Below are 18,234 nucleotides of genomic sequence, written 5' to 3'. Positions count from 1 at the left end.
GACTTCTTCTTCTGAGGAAAGGCAAATTGTATGTTTCTCACTGGAGGCATTACTGACTTCTTCACCAAAATATCTGTTCCAGACTCATTTTCAACTGACAGTAAAAAGAAGAGAACTTAACAGCCCTCTTCCTTTTTGTCCACCATGTACTTTATCATTGTCAAGTCATCGATTCAATTATTATGCCCTGGCTTTACAAGCTGCAGTATATTTCTCCATTTGTCTCCTTGAAGACATTATTACCGTTTCCAACTCTGCAACATGTAACACTCCTGAGTTGCTCTAAGTGCTAACCTGTCTGTTAATAAAATGCTAGAATTTACTGACAACTTCCCTCGGGATTCCTCAAAATCTTGTAATATGTAATAATATCATATCTATTCCAGCCTATACCTGAAATATAAGAGAGTTGAATCCATTCATTTTTAAAGCACTTTTAAACCTACTAAGAATCGTCCGTATAAATACATCTTTTTTTCTGCAGAGCTTTCTAGACTACACAAGTATCTTTAAAGCTTCCATCCAGACTCTTAATGAAAATAAAGAGTGTTGTAGCTTTCCATAACAACACATATTCACAAAACACACAGCATGACAACATGAACTTCTAAGAAAAATCTCCATTATAGAATCATTGTTATCCAACGACACAGTACTATTTTTGAAGCAAAAGAGCTCTTTGTAGCTGATAATATGATTTCTGTGCATTTTTAGCTACAACATTGAAACTTGCACCCCACATAAAAGAATAACTTATAGATGCCAAGGTTTTGGAGAGGAACAGCCTTATAAAAACCACACTGAACATGTACTGCAGTATTAGGTTGTGCACAGGTCTAAATATATCTTTTGAGCGGAGACTGTTTCTCGGTCACAAAGGCAACAGCCTTGCTTAATAAACAGGAATGGATATTCTAGAAGTATATCAGACCTCCCTTAAGACTCTTCTTCATGCATATATTCAGGTACATGAAACATGGGTATTTTTCTTTTCCACAGTGTGGTGCCTATTGATAAAGACAAACTCTCAGTTTCTGTTTAATAGTACATTACCTACACAACTACTTGATCATTAGGACATAACAGCTAAACTTTTAGATTTCAGAATTACTTGGGAAAATCAGAAAGTTCACAATAGATGAAAACTGGGGGGAAAAAGGAGTGGCATCAATCAGGCATTTTTATTCCTAATTAGTTCTGTCTTCCCCCCTTTAAAGCAAGTTATCCACAGGCTATACCAGACCATCTAAACTGGATCCCTGCAATTAATTGTACAGTCACACCTAAATGGTAAATGACTGTGTTGATTTTGCATGGTGAGGTTTTGGTACCAGGAGGTTGCAGGGGTGGCTTCCAGGAGAAACTGCCAGAAGCTTTTCCCATGTCTGACACAGCCAATGCCAGACAACTCCAGGATGGACCCACAGTTGATCAAGGCCAAGCCCATCAGTGATGGTGGTAGTGCCTCTGGGATAACAGATTTAAGGAGGGAGAAAAAAACCTGTTCAACAGTCTGGAAAAGAGGAATGAGGATCTGTGGGAGGAACAGCTCTGCAGACAGCAAGGTCAGTGGAGAAGGAGGAGAGGAGGTGTTCCAGGCACCAGAGCAGGTTCCTCTGCAGCTCATGGTGCAGCCCGTGGGGAGGCAGCTGTGCCCCTGCAGCCCATGAAGGCTCATGGGGAAGCAGAGATTTTCCTGCAGCCGGTGGAGGAACCCATGCCAGACCAGGTGGATGGTTGTAGGATGCTGCAATCCTGTGGGAAGCCTGTGCTGGAGCAGGCTCCTGGATGGACTTGCGGAGAGAGGAGTCCACACTAGAGCAGCTTTGCTGGCAGGGCTTGTGACCCTGTGAGGGACCCACAATGGAGCAGCCTGTTCCTGAAGGACAGCACCCCACAGAAGGGACCCACTCTGGAGTAGCTAATAAAGAACTGCAGCCTGTGGGAAGGACCCACAGTGGAGAAGTTCATGAAGACCTGTCTCCCATGGGAGAGAACCTACACGGGAGCAGGGGAAATATGTGAGAGTCCTCTGCCTGATAAGACAGGAGCAGCAGAGACAATGTGTGATGAACTGACCATGGCCCCCATTCTCCATATCCTTGCACTGCTAGGAGGAGCTGGCAAAGAATTAAGAATAAAGTTAAACCTCAGAAGGGAGAACTTGGGGGGTAAATATTTTTGAGATTTGTTTTTATTTCTCATTATCCTAGCCTGATTTTATTATTAACAAATTCAATTAATTTCCCCAAGGCAAATCTGTTTTGACCATGACAGTAATTGATGAGTATCTCTCCCTGTCCTTATCATTGACCCATGTGCTGTTCATTGTATTTTCTCTCCCCTGTCCAGCTGAGAAGGGGAGTGATAAAGCATCTTTGATGGGCAACCAGGGTCAAACCACCACGATGACATATTTGAGCATCTTTTCTAAGTAAACTGCTTTGAGATGTATTACCAGATGCTTATGTAACAGGTGGCTTTTGCTGTATTCTAGGTAAAGGGAATTGCACAGAAATTAGTTGTTCCTCCAGCCAATCTTCTCCCCGATATTTCCAGAGGAGGCACTTGCCAGTGTGCTATATATTCACTGCTTCTTACTTGGAGCTCATGGCTTTTTTGTTTTTAAATCTACTTCTGTTTGCGATATGTGCAGGTTCACTCTCTCTGATTCCCCTTTCCTGGAGAACTGCCTTGGAAGAAAAGAAGCATTCTCAACCAAGAAACTAATTACAAATCTTAAATCTCAGTTTGGGGCCACTCTTGTCAAGGTCCTAATTCTCCACCATGGAGCACTGAAGCAATCACAAAATTTTGTGCTTCCACAGGTAAGCTCAGCTTGCATTTTTCCCATTCATAGCTCCAGTTTTAGGTTTGCACATGATTTATCTTGTCAGGCCAATATAAATGGGCCACTCCTTCCCATTAGAGGAAATGGAGTCAAGCCACATATTAGATAAGTGAAATAACACCTTCCCATCAGCATGTCCAAAGCAGCCACAGATACCACAAAACCACAGACTAGAAGTGTGAGCCTGTGCTGCAGATATGGATGAATCATGTACGGACACGGAAGGACATACAAGACATTGTTCATTAAATTCCTACATTTACTGAGCTGAACAGTTCTCAGCCAGGAGACCTTATGCTTTTATAATGTTTATGCAGAATCAGTAGGAAACATTTTTGGTACAGGTACAATAAGGACTTAAAAATACTAATTAGAGTTCAACTAAAAAATTGTTACCTCTCAGATTGAGGCCCCAAAAGTTAACAATAAAAGAAATGGATAGTCTCAGTGTCCAAGACATACAACTCAACACTCCAGGTACTTTTAAAAGATAGCTTACAGTGAACGCCAAGGTAACCCAAGTGACATAATATAATTCAACTTAATATGGAACAATTAAGTAGCAGACAAAATAAAAATTTCTTAATGGAACATAGAAATCTCTATACTTCTGCAAAGAAGTATTCAGTTTTGTCATTGAAACACTAGCTCTCTTAATATCATTTGCTCTTGGCAGCATTTTTTCAGTACAACTTTATAATCTTTTCCTAATTATTCTGCAGTGTTTCATTAAAGGCAGACAAACATAAAATACCTCCCAAATATATACATTATAACTTCTTTTATTTTAAAGTCAATTAAATATTTTTATGCATATTTTACAAAACTACATCTGCTTTCATGTATAAGGTTTGGGTACTTCTTTCCTATTTAAAATAAATAGTTTGACATTAAACTTAAAAACTTACACATAACGATCACAAATAAAACAGAAAATAAATCCATTCTGTGTCATCTTAGCAAACTATCTGAGTTAGTCAAAACTAAAAAAAAGCACACAGCAGGCACTTTTATACTAACCTGCAAAAATCAAAGCATCTTTATTTTGGGCAAAATCGGAGCAGCCAAAAGAGGCTGGCACTAACTACTCTGGGTCTGCTCACTGTAGTTGACATTCTGTAGAACCGGTCAGCTAAGGAAAACAAAAATGACTGTATTTCAACAGAGATTGCAAAGTATTTGCAGTGGTTCCTTCATAATACTGTCAATGTTAATGCAGAAGTTTAAGAGATATAAGCAGTGGCAAGCTTGAGAGAAATATTTTTTTTAAATTCATACAGTATTAGTAACTCATCCTTTGTCTGTGAAATACTACAGAATATACATATGCAGGTCTATAATCCATTATGTGGGAGATCCTCACTAAGCAAGTAATAACCTGTGATTTTTAAAAAAATGTTTAAAGGGATAATAAGCCATTTTACTGTATAAATTCACTTATTTACTTTTCCTTTCTGGGATAGCTTAATAATATTTTGAAAGCCATTCCTTCACTTTTTGTATTTTCTTTTCTTAGATCTTTGTCCTGTCTTTGCTGCTGTTTGACAGTGCTCCAAAGGAGTGGAATCTAGCTTAAAAGAATCTGTGCATCTTCTGTGGCTCCAAATGCCTGGAACAAATGGAAAAGCTGAGCTGAACAGATTTTTCTAAATTTTACTCAGCTGTTTGCTTCAAAAAAAGGATAGTCAGAAGACACAGGTGCATCTGCTCTCTTCAGCTAACTTCTTGAAATAAATGATTTTAAAATTGCTTTTCATATATATAGAGAGACACATGAAAAATAAAGTATCAATATTAAAACCCACCAAATACCAAGGAACACTTTCGTTTGGTCCATGAATAGACCTGAGAGATAGCAGTAATTTTACATTTTGTTTTCTGTTACTCTTTTGATACTCATATACTGGAGCCTCTAAACTATAATGAACACTGTATTTATTCATTCTTACATTTTCTGAGCAACTCATACTCTGTATTTCCAAACGTGTTGCCTTTAGCGAGCTTTCTGTATTAAGATACTAAATGACAGAAAACTTGACAGGCTGTTCTATAAGAAACCTTTTTTTTTCTCCTTTTTGTGAAAACAAAATAACTGCAAATGAATTTTTCCTTCGGGGACACCACTAGGGATTCTCACTGCAACAGCAGGATGAACATTTTTTGGGGTTTTTTTTAAACACCAGCTTCACTTCTCTGAACCAAAGCAGACAGTGTGCTGAAAGCTACCAGTGGTGCTGGGTGCAGCTCCAAAAACTATCAAGTGCTCTTTGAAACAAAATTTTGAAACAGCTCAGCAGTTCTTAATCACAATCATCCTTCAATTTCATGCAACTGTAAAAGTAAAACTATGATCTGTTTAACTCTGAAAACTGCTGTTTACAGTCTGAGGCCTTATGAATAGTGCCTTGATAGGGGAAGTAAAATGCTTGGTTTCTCACAAAAACAGCAGTGAGAGAAAATGTGCACAACAGCCCCATATATCATCATAAGAATTCAATATCCAGGACATTTTCTGTTCACTGTGCTTGAATTCAGAGAAAGACGAGATAAGGTTAGAAAAACACAGCAGAGATTACATGTCACTTTAAAGCATTTCCCTGTGTTAACCGTTTTGTGCTGCAGGCTCTGAAATACCAACATATCCTTCTGGACTGTGCTGAGAAGTAGCAGCCAAGCAGTTCTGTGATAAAGTACAGGACAACTCAAGTGGGTGCTTGCTACAAGTGTTTGCAAGTATGAAGAATAATACACAAAGTAAAGCCCAACCATTCCTAAAGCAAAGGGCTGACAGCTCAGGTGGGTGGACAGCCATATAGATTAAGTGTGTAATAAGGTAGCACAGCTTTCCATGCAGCCTAATGGAGATTAAGAGAAAGCAGCAAAACAATGCTCAGAGCAAAAGCAAACTAAAAAAAAAAATTAATCTTTTCTAGTAGCAAACTCCTCTCTCCCTTCTTACGGCTTTTCTCACTGCTCCAGGGTAAGTATCAAGTGCCTCAGTCAATCGTATTACCTTGATCTGAGACATCCTTAGGACGGGTGAGGGATGACAAGCCTGGGAAGGTGCAAGTCAGGGCTGAAAAACCATGTTCTCCAGTAAACCCAGGAGCTGCTCTCAACCAGCAACAAATGGTCTGTCCACTTTGGTCCTTCATTGTTTACAGGCTCAAGCTTCCTAAGGTTTCACTCTCTACAGTCCACCAAAAATATGTCACTGCAATTGTACAGGTGAAATGAGAGATGAGCCAAAGACAATCTAGTACCTAGGATCAACAGCCTGGCAAACTTACAAGCTGACTGTAGTGAGCACTTTAAACCCAGCAGAGAGCTATGTAACACAGTCTGCTGCTGCTCTTCTCTTCCAGGCTCCTCTAGCAACATAAATCACACTGAAAGATCTTTAAAGGGTCAAAACAGAATTGAAAAGTGATTTCAAATATTATGTTACTAAGCAGTAGCACACCAATGGAAAATAAAACATAATTTACGTCTCAGCACTGATACAGAGTCTGCTAAGCTAGTCCCAGAGAGTACTTGCAGAGCACAAGGCAGAACAGAGTTTATTACAGATTATTAGCAACTAAGCAGATTTCCTTTGTGTGCTTTTTACAGCCTAATACTCATCCAATGCAGATGTATACCAGCTAAAATTTTGGCTTGTCAACACTGCAGTATTGTAATATAATTGGGAGAGAGGGTAAATACATTCTCAAAAAAGATGGGTGTGGGTGAGATCATTTTCAGTTGCCTAATTAAAAATAATTGGATTTTTAAAAGCCATCCTTACATGGTATCAGGAGTTAAACTGTAACTTCAGATCATTACAGAGCTGCCTGTAAGATACATTTCTAAATACTGTATCAAAACATAAAGAAAAGCACCAGTAGAAAGCAGTGGCACATTAGCTCCTCATCACATGTCCAACAGTGGAAACACTTAGGAAAGGAGGAAATTCTGGCATTTCATGAGGTCATTTTTCCTTCTAATTCCTCCAGCATTCAGTTGTGAGAGAATGGCCCCCTGCTGAACAAGACTGCTACTGTTCCGCTGAGCAGATAACAGGGAACTCTGCAATTATTTTCACTTCAAATACAGTGAAATTATTACTATATTATTGTAATATAGAATTAAAATGTTTTAATTTTTTCTAGACAACTGCTAGATTAAGGTCTACCACAAAATAAAGCATAGTAATAGCTAGTTTTGTCCTTTTGCCATTACTCCATTAAGAGACATGAAGTATCTGTTTTCAATTAGGGCTCTTTTAATATTCCCTATTTGACTCATCCTCTTCACTATTTTAGATTCAGAGTGATCTTATGCTCAGGGAACAGCACAACTGAATATCACTATTCAAGCTCCCTGCACATCTTGCCAATATTTTTCAAGAAAAATACAGAAAACCTAGGACCCGTAATTCTAATATTTGCTGTACATAAAGTGAACATGAGTAGAAAGAATAAAGCCAGAAAAAAAAATTATAAGGCTAACATACTATTATAAAGCATCGGTGAAAAGCTGGGCAAACTTTGTTTCTGCTTCATGGATTCACTAACTCAGATCCAAACAAGGTTTATCAGGATAAAAATAAATAAACCAATATTTTACTGGACAGTATTTGCCCTCTAGGACAAACACTCAGTGATACTAACTGTCTGGCAAGGAGAGTGACAGCTAGAATCACAGAGTTTTATCAAAAAAGCCATTTTCCTTTCCTCCCACTCGGCAAAATAGAACATTATCTTAGCAGAGCAGGTTTCCGAACTTGGGCTTTTCAAACACTGCAAAGTGTGCTCCTATGAAAGACAGGACATTGTCACATCACCAGCTTTGGCACACAGGCAGGCAAACCACGACCTGTGCAGGCCAGTGCTCCAAGATGTCGTTCCCCCCAGCAAATGAGCTCAGCAAAGCCCTGTTTGCTTTCATCTGTTCCACAGAAATCTGGGGTTGAAAGGCCATGGTCAGAGGGTCTCCAGGGGATGCGTGGGGCGTTCCCACCCCAAGCCTGACATAACCCTACGCTTCCAGGATCTGCATCATGGGCCTCTAGCGTGATGGTTCCTTTACTTTCTTTACTTCCTTCCTAGGGTTTCAGCCTTATGAAGCTAAAATTACCCAGGAGCAATCCAACACAATCGTGCAGAGTCTAACAAGTTAAAAAAGAAAAGCCTGATGTTTTGTGTCCTCCGAGGTAAAAACACCAGTTGACAGACACCTATCATGTCCTACCTCTACCCCACACACAAATCAAAGGGAATCCCGAATACACTACGTGGGACCGAGTATGCACAGAAACGATACAGGACATACAGCCTTGGCATGCAGCAAGAGACTCCTATTTAACCTGTCATGGCTAAAGCAGAGAAGACTTTACCACACAATACTGGTAATATAAGAAATACATCCTCTTGGATTAGACAATCAAAATGTTCACTTCTTAATAGGAGACATGGACTATTCAACTGCATGGATAACTAGTGCCAGCCAATCCTTGAAATTTGTAACTGTTGCCATCTCGCTCTGCTGGCATCCAGGACATTCTTCAACTTTATGGCCTCTGAATGTACAACCCAGTAATAATTCTGACCTTGGGTATTAAAATAACATATTGAAATGATCAGTGGCTGCTGCTGTACCCAAGTGATCACCACATGCAGATTCCCATTTCCAAGTACACAAGATGCAAAGCAAGCAGGTACAAGCAGGTACATACCTATTTCCTAACATCTACAGGAGTTTTCAGTAGTTGTATGTCAGTGTAACTCTATTAAAATCAATTACCTGATTTAGTTTTACAACCATGGGTTTTTAGGTCCAAAAATCTACAAAAAGATTGTTTTTCAGTAAAAATAACTCAGGAACACTAATTAGATGTGCCTTAACTACAAATGGGAAATATGGACAGATAGAAGCCACCTGATTTCATGTTAGAAACTGTTAAGGATGCTCAGTTCCCACTAAGATGATGATTCTTTTACAGCTGCCAGAACAAACACAGACTCAGTACTCTTCCTGCTCAACAGCTGGTTACTTTAGATTTGCATCAATACACAACTGATGGACTATGAAACTACAGGAGAAGACAGAAGCATCATAAAAAGGCTGAGTTGCTATGTCATATCATCACTAATTCAGTTGTCTCTATATTGCATTTGCAAAAATCATACTCTCCAAACACATTACAAAATAAATACAAATCACAATTTTAACATGCCTGCAACAATGTTTTCTTAGGAAAATTTCTATGATTGCTGAGAACTTTCGAAGTAATATGCAGGAGAGCACTGGAGAAAACTGAATGGTTCACTGCAAATTTTACACATTTTCACCACTGTAAATCTTTATTTTTTTGCTGAGGATTTTCTTTTTCTTTTTTTTTTTTTAAGCCCACAAAAATTTTTTGTAATAATTCTAGTTACTCCAGCCTAATTTTGGTGAAATTTCTTTAAATTTAATCTCTTTAAACAGTAATAAACTATTTAAAAACCCAGTGGCATTTTTTGCCTTGGCCTACAATTAAATATAATGGAGAGTCATGAGACTACAGAACATAAACCTTCTGAAAGGGTTTACGGGCCCCAGGGATCTCTCTTTTTCCAAAAGAAACACCTTTATACTGAAATAGAAGCTGTTCCTTACCTGAAAAGAGTTCATGCATCGAAGTGAAGGTGGCAGAGATGTGGTACTCAAACCCAGTATCAGCAATAATTCCAAACATGTTTCTGATGGAAACTTTAAAGGATGAACTCCCATATCATTTTCCCATGCATCAGCAAGGCTATAGAGTTAAAAAAAAAAAAAACTTCTTCATTTTCCTAAAATATATATAAACCACAAGTTCCAATTAAGTATTAAAATGCATCATATCACTGTGATAAAAAATTCCCTTCATGTTTTCCTTGCAAAAGTCACAGATCAGTGTGTTTTACCAGAAAAACACAGTGTATTTAGATAAAGTGCCTTAACCATACCACCCATATATTTCAAAAAGATACATAATGTGAAAGGAAAACTTAAGAATATTTTAGAAAAATTCACTCATGTTTCTAATTCAAAGTTTCACAACTTCTGAACAAAATTTCAACTGTCACTGGCGATTTCCCATCATATAATGCTTTTACACATAGAGTATTCTATGCAGAACAGAATGCCTACACTTTTTATTCTGTTTCTGGAAAGAAAAATTCCTTTCACTTCTGAAGACAGAAGGTCAGGCATGATTTTCAAAGCTGATGTTCATGATGCTCACTGGGAACTTACTAATAGTCCGTACCAAGCAAAACTTGATCCCAGTTCATTCTACACAGCTTTTTGATTTAGATGCATTAAAAGAATTAAGATTTCTAGAGCTACTCATAAAAACAACATTCCAGAAGCATATTCCTATAAACTGTACCACAGTACCACACGCTGAAGAACAAGATTAGTTCAACAAGATTTACTCAAAACACTAGGTCATTTTGCTTCCTATAGTTCAGGCTTATTTCTTCCATACAGTACAAACTGACAGACTGATCAGCGATCCAGTTACTTTAATAACTTTATCTGGGTAGGTAGTATCAGATACTCCTGGGTAAGAAGGTCAATTATTCTCAGCAGACCTGAGAGTATCACTTTGGAAGACAATGCTTGCTACCCTTCTCTGTTCAAGACTTCAGAATTTCAATAAATGATCTTAGCATCAGCTTTCACCTTTAAATTCCTCCAGCTCTTCTGACTGAACCTCTGCTTGTGAACATATAGGCTTATTTTAATGTACTTTCTAGAAATAGCTGCATTTTTTTAAACACTTGGGAGAGCAGTCATGACCCCAGCATTCAGCAAATACTGAGCAAATACTCTCTTCACAGAATCTGTGTCATTCTGGATGGTTCTCATTCTCCCAGGTCTCCCAAACCCAATGATTCTCTGTAAAGTCTTGCTTCTTTCCTATAGGCTTGCATACACACTTTTTGTACATAGCACCTTGTTAGTTCTTCTAGAAGACATCCTATTTAGCATAATTTACATATCTTTCTTCACAGAGTGGGTGTACTTTCACTTTCTTACCTCCATTTGTCTGAAATTGGCCACTTGAATTTCTACTCTTTGCTTTTTTCTTTCCTAATGTTTACACTTTTTCCTCCTTCCTAATTTATCTATGGGTACGTAAGAATCTAACTCTGCTTTGATACACAGAAGCAAGATCTATAATGCACAGAATGTCAGAGGGGCTTTCATCACCCAAAAAAACAAGGAGTGTTTTCCCTCATTCTTTTTTTCCCCCCCACAATAAAAGACAAAGAGAATCATACCACATCTACATTACCAAACACACCATGTCCTTTTCTCAAATCTCTCCAGAGCGGGTCATCTTGACAAAAGAAGGTCTAAGCTTTACATGGTAAAGAGAAGGAGGAAGGCCCCCTCTGGCTCTTCTAATGGCAGTGCCTCACTTAAGATTTCTGACATGTCTGAGACCATACCAAAGGGCAGAGGCCAAAACCTCCCACACATTAACAGCTTTTATAATATGTAGTATCTCACACTAATACTGTGCCACACAGATCTGGAAAAGTTGTTCAAAGCTACTACAAGAAAACCCAACTGACCACTAGGACAGGAAGGTGAGATGTTTAGAAGAGACTCTGGAGTATTTTCATTACTGGAAGGTACAAGCCTCCAGTTAAGTCCTAAATACTGTGTCTATATTGAATGGAAGCAGGATTCTTTTATAAAAATACACAAGTGGCCAAGCCCAGAAAAGGCATCCCTGACTGGTTCAGAGTTCAGGCTGGATGGGGCTCTGAACCTGGTCTAGTGGAAAGTGTCTCTCCCCATGACAGGGGGATTGGAACTAGATGATCCTTAAGGTCCCTTCCAACCCAAACCATTCTGTGGTTCTATAAATGTTCCAAGAAGAACACTTAAAGCTAGATCATGAGCACTAAGTAACCAGTAAGCAAGGAGTCTTGTTAACTGCAATCCAGAATTGAGTTTTACATTTCCTTATCACTTGGTAACTTCATTTCCCCACATAATTAGAAACTTACCTTTATATGCTTCTTACTCATTCTTTTTTCTACTTTTTCTACAATCTGGTGATGCAGGCAAATTTAGGTGAAATTAGCAAAATAGGGGCTCTCTTTTTCAGAAATCAGCAAATCTAAACAAAGCACTCTGCAGGCACCTTCAAACACAGCTAGAGAGTTTGGAGACTGGAGGTGGTATGCTAAGGTTCTGGGTCTTGGGAAGATGTTTCCATGGATCAACACCCTCCCTGCAAAGAAACTTATCAGTTTTTCAGAACTCCAAGCAATATTCAAAGCATCACAACTTACATCAGTACCCTGATTTGATCTTGTGTTTTGATACAAGGATTTTTTGGAGATGCCTCCTCATTTTGAAGTCCAGCTCGCACAGCCCTGACACTGAATTGGGGATTTTTCTTTTGTGGCTGTTGGTTTATTTGAGGGAAAGAATGTTTGCATAAAGACATTTAGCCTAATTATATTGCAATTCTTATTTATTAATTGCTGAGTTATTAGTATTTCCTGACATTATTCCAGTGTATTCCCTTATTACAAACAAAACACGCATGTCTTAGCACTTACTGTTCCAAGAACATACGTTAGGAATTTGTCTTTGCGACTTGCCCTTTCACGGCACTTAACACAAATGGTTGTTGGAAGTCACCACTTTATTAGATCATTTCTCTTTGTTCTTCTTTATCCCTGTTGCTTTTGGAAGCATTTTTCCATAATCTTTATTGTAGAAGAAAGACAAAAGCATCTATGCTTAACACAAAAGCAAAACAAACCACAAAGAATCCACTGCTTTTCACCTTAGTTTCATGGTCTTCCTGCATAAGGAGAGTTGTCTCACTTCCAGTACAGGAGAGGAGACTGTTTGCTTTCTGTTTACTGGAAGAGGCAGACTGGCTGATAATGCACCTCAGGAGACTGAGCATCCAAGGAGGACAACTCAGCCCATCAGCTCCCAGCACAATTCCCAGAGATCATAGCACAGCTTGCTACGCTGACTGAAAGGAATAAAGGGGAGATGAGACATGAGCTTGAGGAAAGTGAGGTTAACAAGAGAAATAATGTTCTTCTTCCTTCAGTAAATATTCAGCTTTTCTACACTGCAAAGAAGCCTTGATATTCAGGACTTCACAGTCTGACACAAAAAATATGACCCTCAGAATCAAACAAAATTTGTAAATTCTACACAGATTCCCGAAGTCATTGTGGGGTGCAAGACTGCATCTACTTTGGACTGATTTTGTGACAAGTAAAATCTCACCACTACCCACTGACCTTGACAGTCTTTGAGGGAGACATGGGTCAGCGTTAGAAACCAGGCTTTAAAAGAGCAAGATGAAGTAAAGCTTAGTCAATAAAATGGTCCAAACTCAGAGCATGCTCTGAGTTAAGAAGAGGACATGTCAGATTGGATTTTTTCATAGTACGTTAAATCCACCTCTGTAAATCACCATCATCATCCTGTTTTGTCTGTCAGTGATCTCACCAACAGGAAAACACAAATCATTTTAAGCATTTTGTCTGTCACTGAATTCTTTCCATTTTCGCACTCTTTTCTTTATCCCACTCTTCCCCAGAACTTTATTAATCCTTTTAGCTTATTTCAACCAATTTCTTTAAGCAAGATCTCAAATAAATTAGGTTTGGGAAAGTTTTACATTTTCCTGAAAAACACTGTCTGAGTACTGAGAAGAAATGCACATTAGTAACTCCACAGGGAAAAGCTGGTGATGGAACACAGCAACATATATACCAGCTAATCAAGTGGTGTTTACCTGGGAGAGGATTAGCATAAAGTCAATAGTATGACATTTCTATCCAGCAAAATCAATTACTATAAGGAAAGTAAACGTGTTCTTCATAGCCCACAATACTCCCTAATGAGTGAGGCAAACTGAGAGACTCAGTGTTTTTACCTAAGTACACTCTGTGTGGGTTGTGGGTTCAGGACAACTGGAAAAAAATCTTCTGAAGTTTTGAGGCAGGAAGAAGGATTGGTGATAATGGAATAGATCCCCACTAAGAACAAGAGTCAGAGCTGTTCCCAGTGTTAATCAAACTTGAGATGCAGCCTCTGCAGATTAAAGCAAAACCTCAAACTCAGAACTCCTTCTGTTCAATCTAAAAGATATCTATTAGTCTCACCCATGAAAACACAACGAACAGACACAAGATTAAAAGGTCTAATTAGAACCTTCATATAATTTTCATTTTGAGAGGGATGGAACCACATATGATGAATGCTAATAATACTTTAATATATTTCAGGCATACATTCAGAACTGAAGTAACACAGAAAGTGAAGAAGTAAAACTCTACTCAAGAGGGTGGTACTTGGCTACTGTGCTAGGTGCTGATGTGGAACAACTATGTGCTATGTGCTAAACTGTCAGAACAGAGCATTCAAAACAAGTAAGAAATAAAGATGACAAGCTGAGACTATCTTCCCCCTTGTCCTTTTCAATGCCTTCTCTAAGGAACTGATCATTTGAAGGAGAAATTTAGAACGATATGATTGATACATTCTAAATATATGATACATATGAGAAATTTAGAATGTTATGATTGAATGAATGATATGATTGATACCTTCCCATAACCAGTCTAAGAAATATAGCTAGGAAAGCAAAATTCCCACAGTCATATGTATAAAATGTTTTTTTTTTAAATGAAGTGGTATTTTCAAAGCTGTTTAGTTGATAATAATGGGAAATCCAGGGGAATTTTGATGCCTTTAAAAAATAAAAAGAAATCAGCAAATGCTCACTGAAATTCAACCAATTAATTCTGAAAGCAGAGAGGGGCAAAACTTGAAAACAACTACTCAGATAAGATTAAAGATAAGACAGCTACTTCTCTAGCAGAAATAATCGATCACAACGTTTTTAGATAATGTTCTACATTTGAATCACCATGCATCAGTGAACAGTATTTCTCCACTGCTCACTATGGAATTGATCCCAATGAACTACCTACATAAGCTGGAGTAACATTTCAAAACTGTGTCCTTAAAAGCAAGGTTTAAGACACAAAAATAATGAAATACATTTATTTCATAATTTCTTGATATAAGAACTAGTAAACTAACACAGTCATCCATCAGGTCATGGAACCTACCCACTACACCCTAAGCGTCCATGGAAAAACACAATATACGTGGCACATCAGTGAATCAAAAGAAAACTTTCTATTTTAAAAAAAAAGAAAAACTATGAAGATTCTTACAAGATTTTGAAAAACTGGACCAGACTTCTGACTAGATTGCATTTATTTCAAAAGAAGCCTCTTCCATCAGTGTTAAAGACATTTATCAGTAATCACCCTTCATAGTGCATGAGACTCACTTTTAAATGCAACTGAGCTGTCTCAGCAACAGACAAAGTCTGCTTTAGAAGAGGAACAGATAAGCCCTTTTTTCTTTTCCAGCACATCCCCATCATCACCTCTGATTTAGCAGGCTTCTATAAATACATTAACTGAGGGTAGTCTACACAGGTCAAAACTGCAAAATGAAAAGAGCTCTTACTCAGTGTTCTGCTCAGTGTTGCTGAGGCACAGCATTAACTAGATTTTGTTACGATCTAGGTAACTGCACTCTGCATTTAGGGCTCCAAATGCTGTGAAACTCTTAAAGGAGATTACTGTGTTAACTGTAGCTTCAGTACTTTGATGAATCAAGCCCGTGCCAAAGATTCAAATAGAAAAGCTGACAGAAGCTCAGCCCTGACTCTCAGAGTTCACTGAATGCTGTTAAAGCTGTCCTTTCCACAAGCTACAGCTCTGAGACAAATGACAGGTGACTTTACTGAACCAAATGATAAACCTGCTAAATCAAATAACTATTTGTAAAAATTATTTAATCTAAAAACAATTCTTAATTATGGTTGATGATGTGTCTATATACTTAATGTACCGGGAGTCTAAGTTATTTATACTTTTAATTATCCTTGCAGTGATTTAAAAATGACATAAAAATCAATGCCTGCTCATTAGCTACTAAACACTTACCAAAATTTAAATAATATGGACGACTAAGAAGTGCAGTACTTTCACAGTCTACAGTACATTCCTTTGGAAAAAAACTTGCTCTGTAGAATCACTGCTTCCCTCCTGAAATAAACATCTGTGGTTATGTTCTACCATTCATTATTCATCCTGAGCAGCTGCGAGTGTCAAGTGTGGGTTTTGAGCAAATTTTCCCTTTCTTTACTAGTTGCATGGTATCCCAAACCAACAGGTATTAAATCTCTCATAACAGACAAAAAATGGGAAAGCAGAAATTTAACCCACTGGTGTCCCTGCAAGGAAATGAGCAAGAGAAGAGCAAAATACCTAGAGAAGTAAGAAGGCAGACAGCATGCCTTTTTGTATTTTTTGCAATGGACTACAGTGATCAACAAAGCTCCATCTCTAAGATTTAAACATTTTATTTTTCAGTGTATCACTATAGAGACAAGATTTCATTTAACTGAATGTCTGTATTTTCACATGGTCTTAAATATTATTGCTTGCAAAGCATTCTTTTTATAACATTACTGATACATAATTCTTACAATAAAGTGCATCATACATATAGCATATAGTAAATATAATTTAATGTAGTATATATAATTATATTAGGTAAATATACAACAACCATATTAATATACAATGATATATATTTCTATAAATTAATATAATAGTTGTATATATGAGGACATGCTCATTATCAACAATCTCCTATCTTTTTTTCTGGGTAATGAATACTTTGAATGGAAAAAATATGCAAATCTGGAGTCTAGTCAAAAAGAAGTTAGCTAGAAATCCACTGCAAAAACAATTCAGTGGGTTTAACATCCCCTATCCTGCAAAATATAAGTCCTTCTTGAACTTTCAATGTGTCACCATTTGAAAAGGGCAAGTTATTTAATACTAATAAAAAAGCCTTTTAATGAAAACTCAGATTTAACCTCACCAGAGTACCAGTGCCATAATATTTTTCAGAAGGGCTGACATAAGAGGTATTAACTGATCTTGCAATATTTCAAAGAGCCTTTTAATTAAAATTATTCTATTTGCTCTGATGAACACTTCTATGATTTAAAATCAATACTTCACATGCAGTTTCCTCATTTCTAACTCCAATATGTAGCATAGATTAAATAACTCTTGCTAAAAGGTACATTAAAAGCCAGTGGATTAAATAATTTTGTTTGCATTAAATAACTACATACAAATCACAACGGCATTAATTTTGTTAATGCATTTGAAATTATTTTACAACTTCTTGACACACTTTGATCATTGTATGTTATTTAAGGGAAGTCAGAAAGAAAAGTTAAAGCTGCCTATTTCAACCTGTAAAGCACAGTCCGAATTACTTTTCTTTTGTTTCACATCAACCAGCATTTTTAGTAGACTAAAATGCCCTATATAAATTTAAATGTAACTGCATTGGTTTTGTTACAATTATTACGAAATGCTATTTGCACAATAAAGCCTCTGAATAGTCCACAGAATTCTTTTTTTCTCAAAGGGTAAAGGGCAAAAGCAGAAAACCAAACAAGGGTGCTAGTATACTGTGCCAAGACAGACAAGGCTGTTTCCAAGTAGATCATTCCTCTGAAGCACAGGAAGCTATCTCAACATACTGCAACTTTTTTTGCATGGCAATAAATCTTGAAATTTCAATTCTGTCCAGGAGTAACTTTGTCTTGGAGTATGTAACTTCAAAGTAATGTTCAACATACTTCTCCAGACTAAAGATTTTTGGGTGTTCACCAACTGCCTTTCTACATTGCCTTCCTTCCTCCATCTGGCTGCTATGCAATTTCAAAGGCATTAACTTTAAGTTGCAAACTCTTATCACCCATAAAATATTTTCATTCCATTGCAAAACAGCACCAACTGTACAGTCTCTGTTGAAGACAAAACAGAATTTCAGCTGCAAGAATTACTGAAATAAAGCTTAAACATCACAGAAGGATTAGCAGGTGTTCATCTATTCTGAAACGTTTAAGCTGAAGATTCATAGTATCTAAAATGAATGTAGGAAAACCTAAATCAAGCAACAATGTCTAAAGCAGACATGTTCAATAGGACACCTAGATGCGTGGGACCACAAATACTTGCAAATGTACTAAATTTAAAATTCATGACAGCACTCAAACTATGCACAGATGGTCTGTGCGTACAACTAAGACATTATCATCTTTATTTAGTTTCAGCACCAGGTAAGCAAAAATAGGCTGATCAAAGAATGAAGAGGAAAAGTGATTTAAATTTCGTGGGAACTGACCTTGGATATAAAATCCCAAACCTGCTGGGTATGTCCCAGAATATGTTCTACAAGCAAAACCACAGTCCATAAAGCTGTGG

General features: G+C 37.6%; 1 protein-coding gene across 3 annotated transcripts in view; it reads right to left on the bottom strand.

Annotated features, from left to right (window-relative positions):
• UBE3D (ubiquitin protein ligase E3D) overlaps positions 1–18,234 on the bottom strand; it is a 75,742-nt gene that overhangs the window by 23,342 nt on the left and 34,166 nt on the right. Inside the window, exons 9-10 of one of the 3 annotated variants that reach the window (XR_014851024.1) lie at positions 9,494–9,632; positions 3,872–3,983 (exon numbers count right to left, since the gene is read on the bottom strand). The exons of 1 other annotated variant lie outside the window; for it this stretch is intronic. Coding sequence is in view for 1 of the 2 variants with exons in the window: in XM_085056434.1 (XP_084912560.1) it covers positions 9,494–9,632 (139 nt within the window). In the remaining variant the exon portion in view is untranslated. The remainder of the gene's footprint in view (positions 1–3,871; positions 3,984–9,493; positions 9,633–18,234) is intronic. One more of the 3 variants, XM_085056434.1, reaches the window with a different exon arrangement.

The sequence above is a fragment of the Lichenostomus cassidix genome, chromosome 3, assembly GCF_008360975.1.
Source record: "Lichenostomus cassidix isolate B80296 chromosome 3, HeHo_3.0, whole genome shotgun sequence".
Lineage (NCBI taxonomy): Eukaryota > Metazoa > Chordata > Aves > Passeriformes > Meliphagidae > Lichenostomus > Lichenostomus cassidix.
Note: the sequence above shows the minus strand (reverse complement) of the source record. Positions and strands in the feature narration are given on the sequence as shown.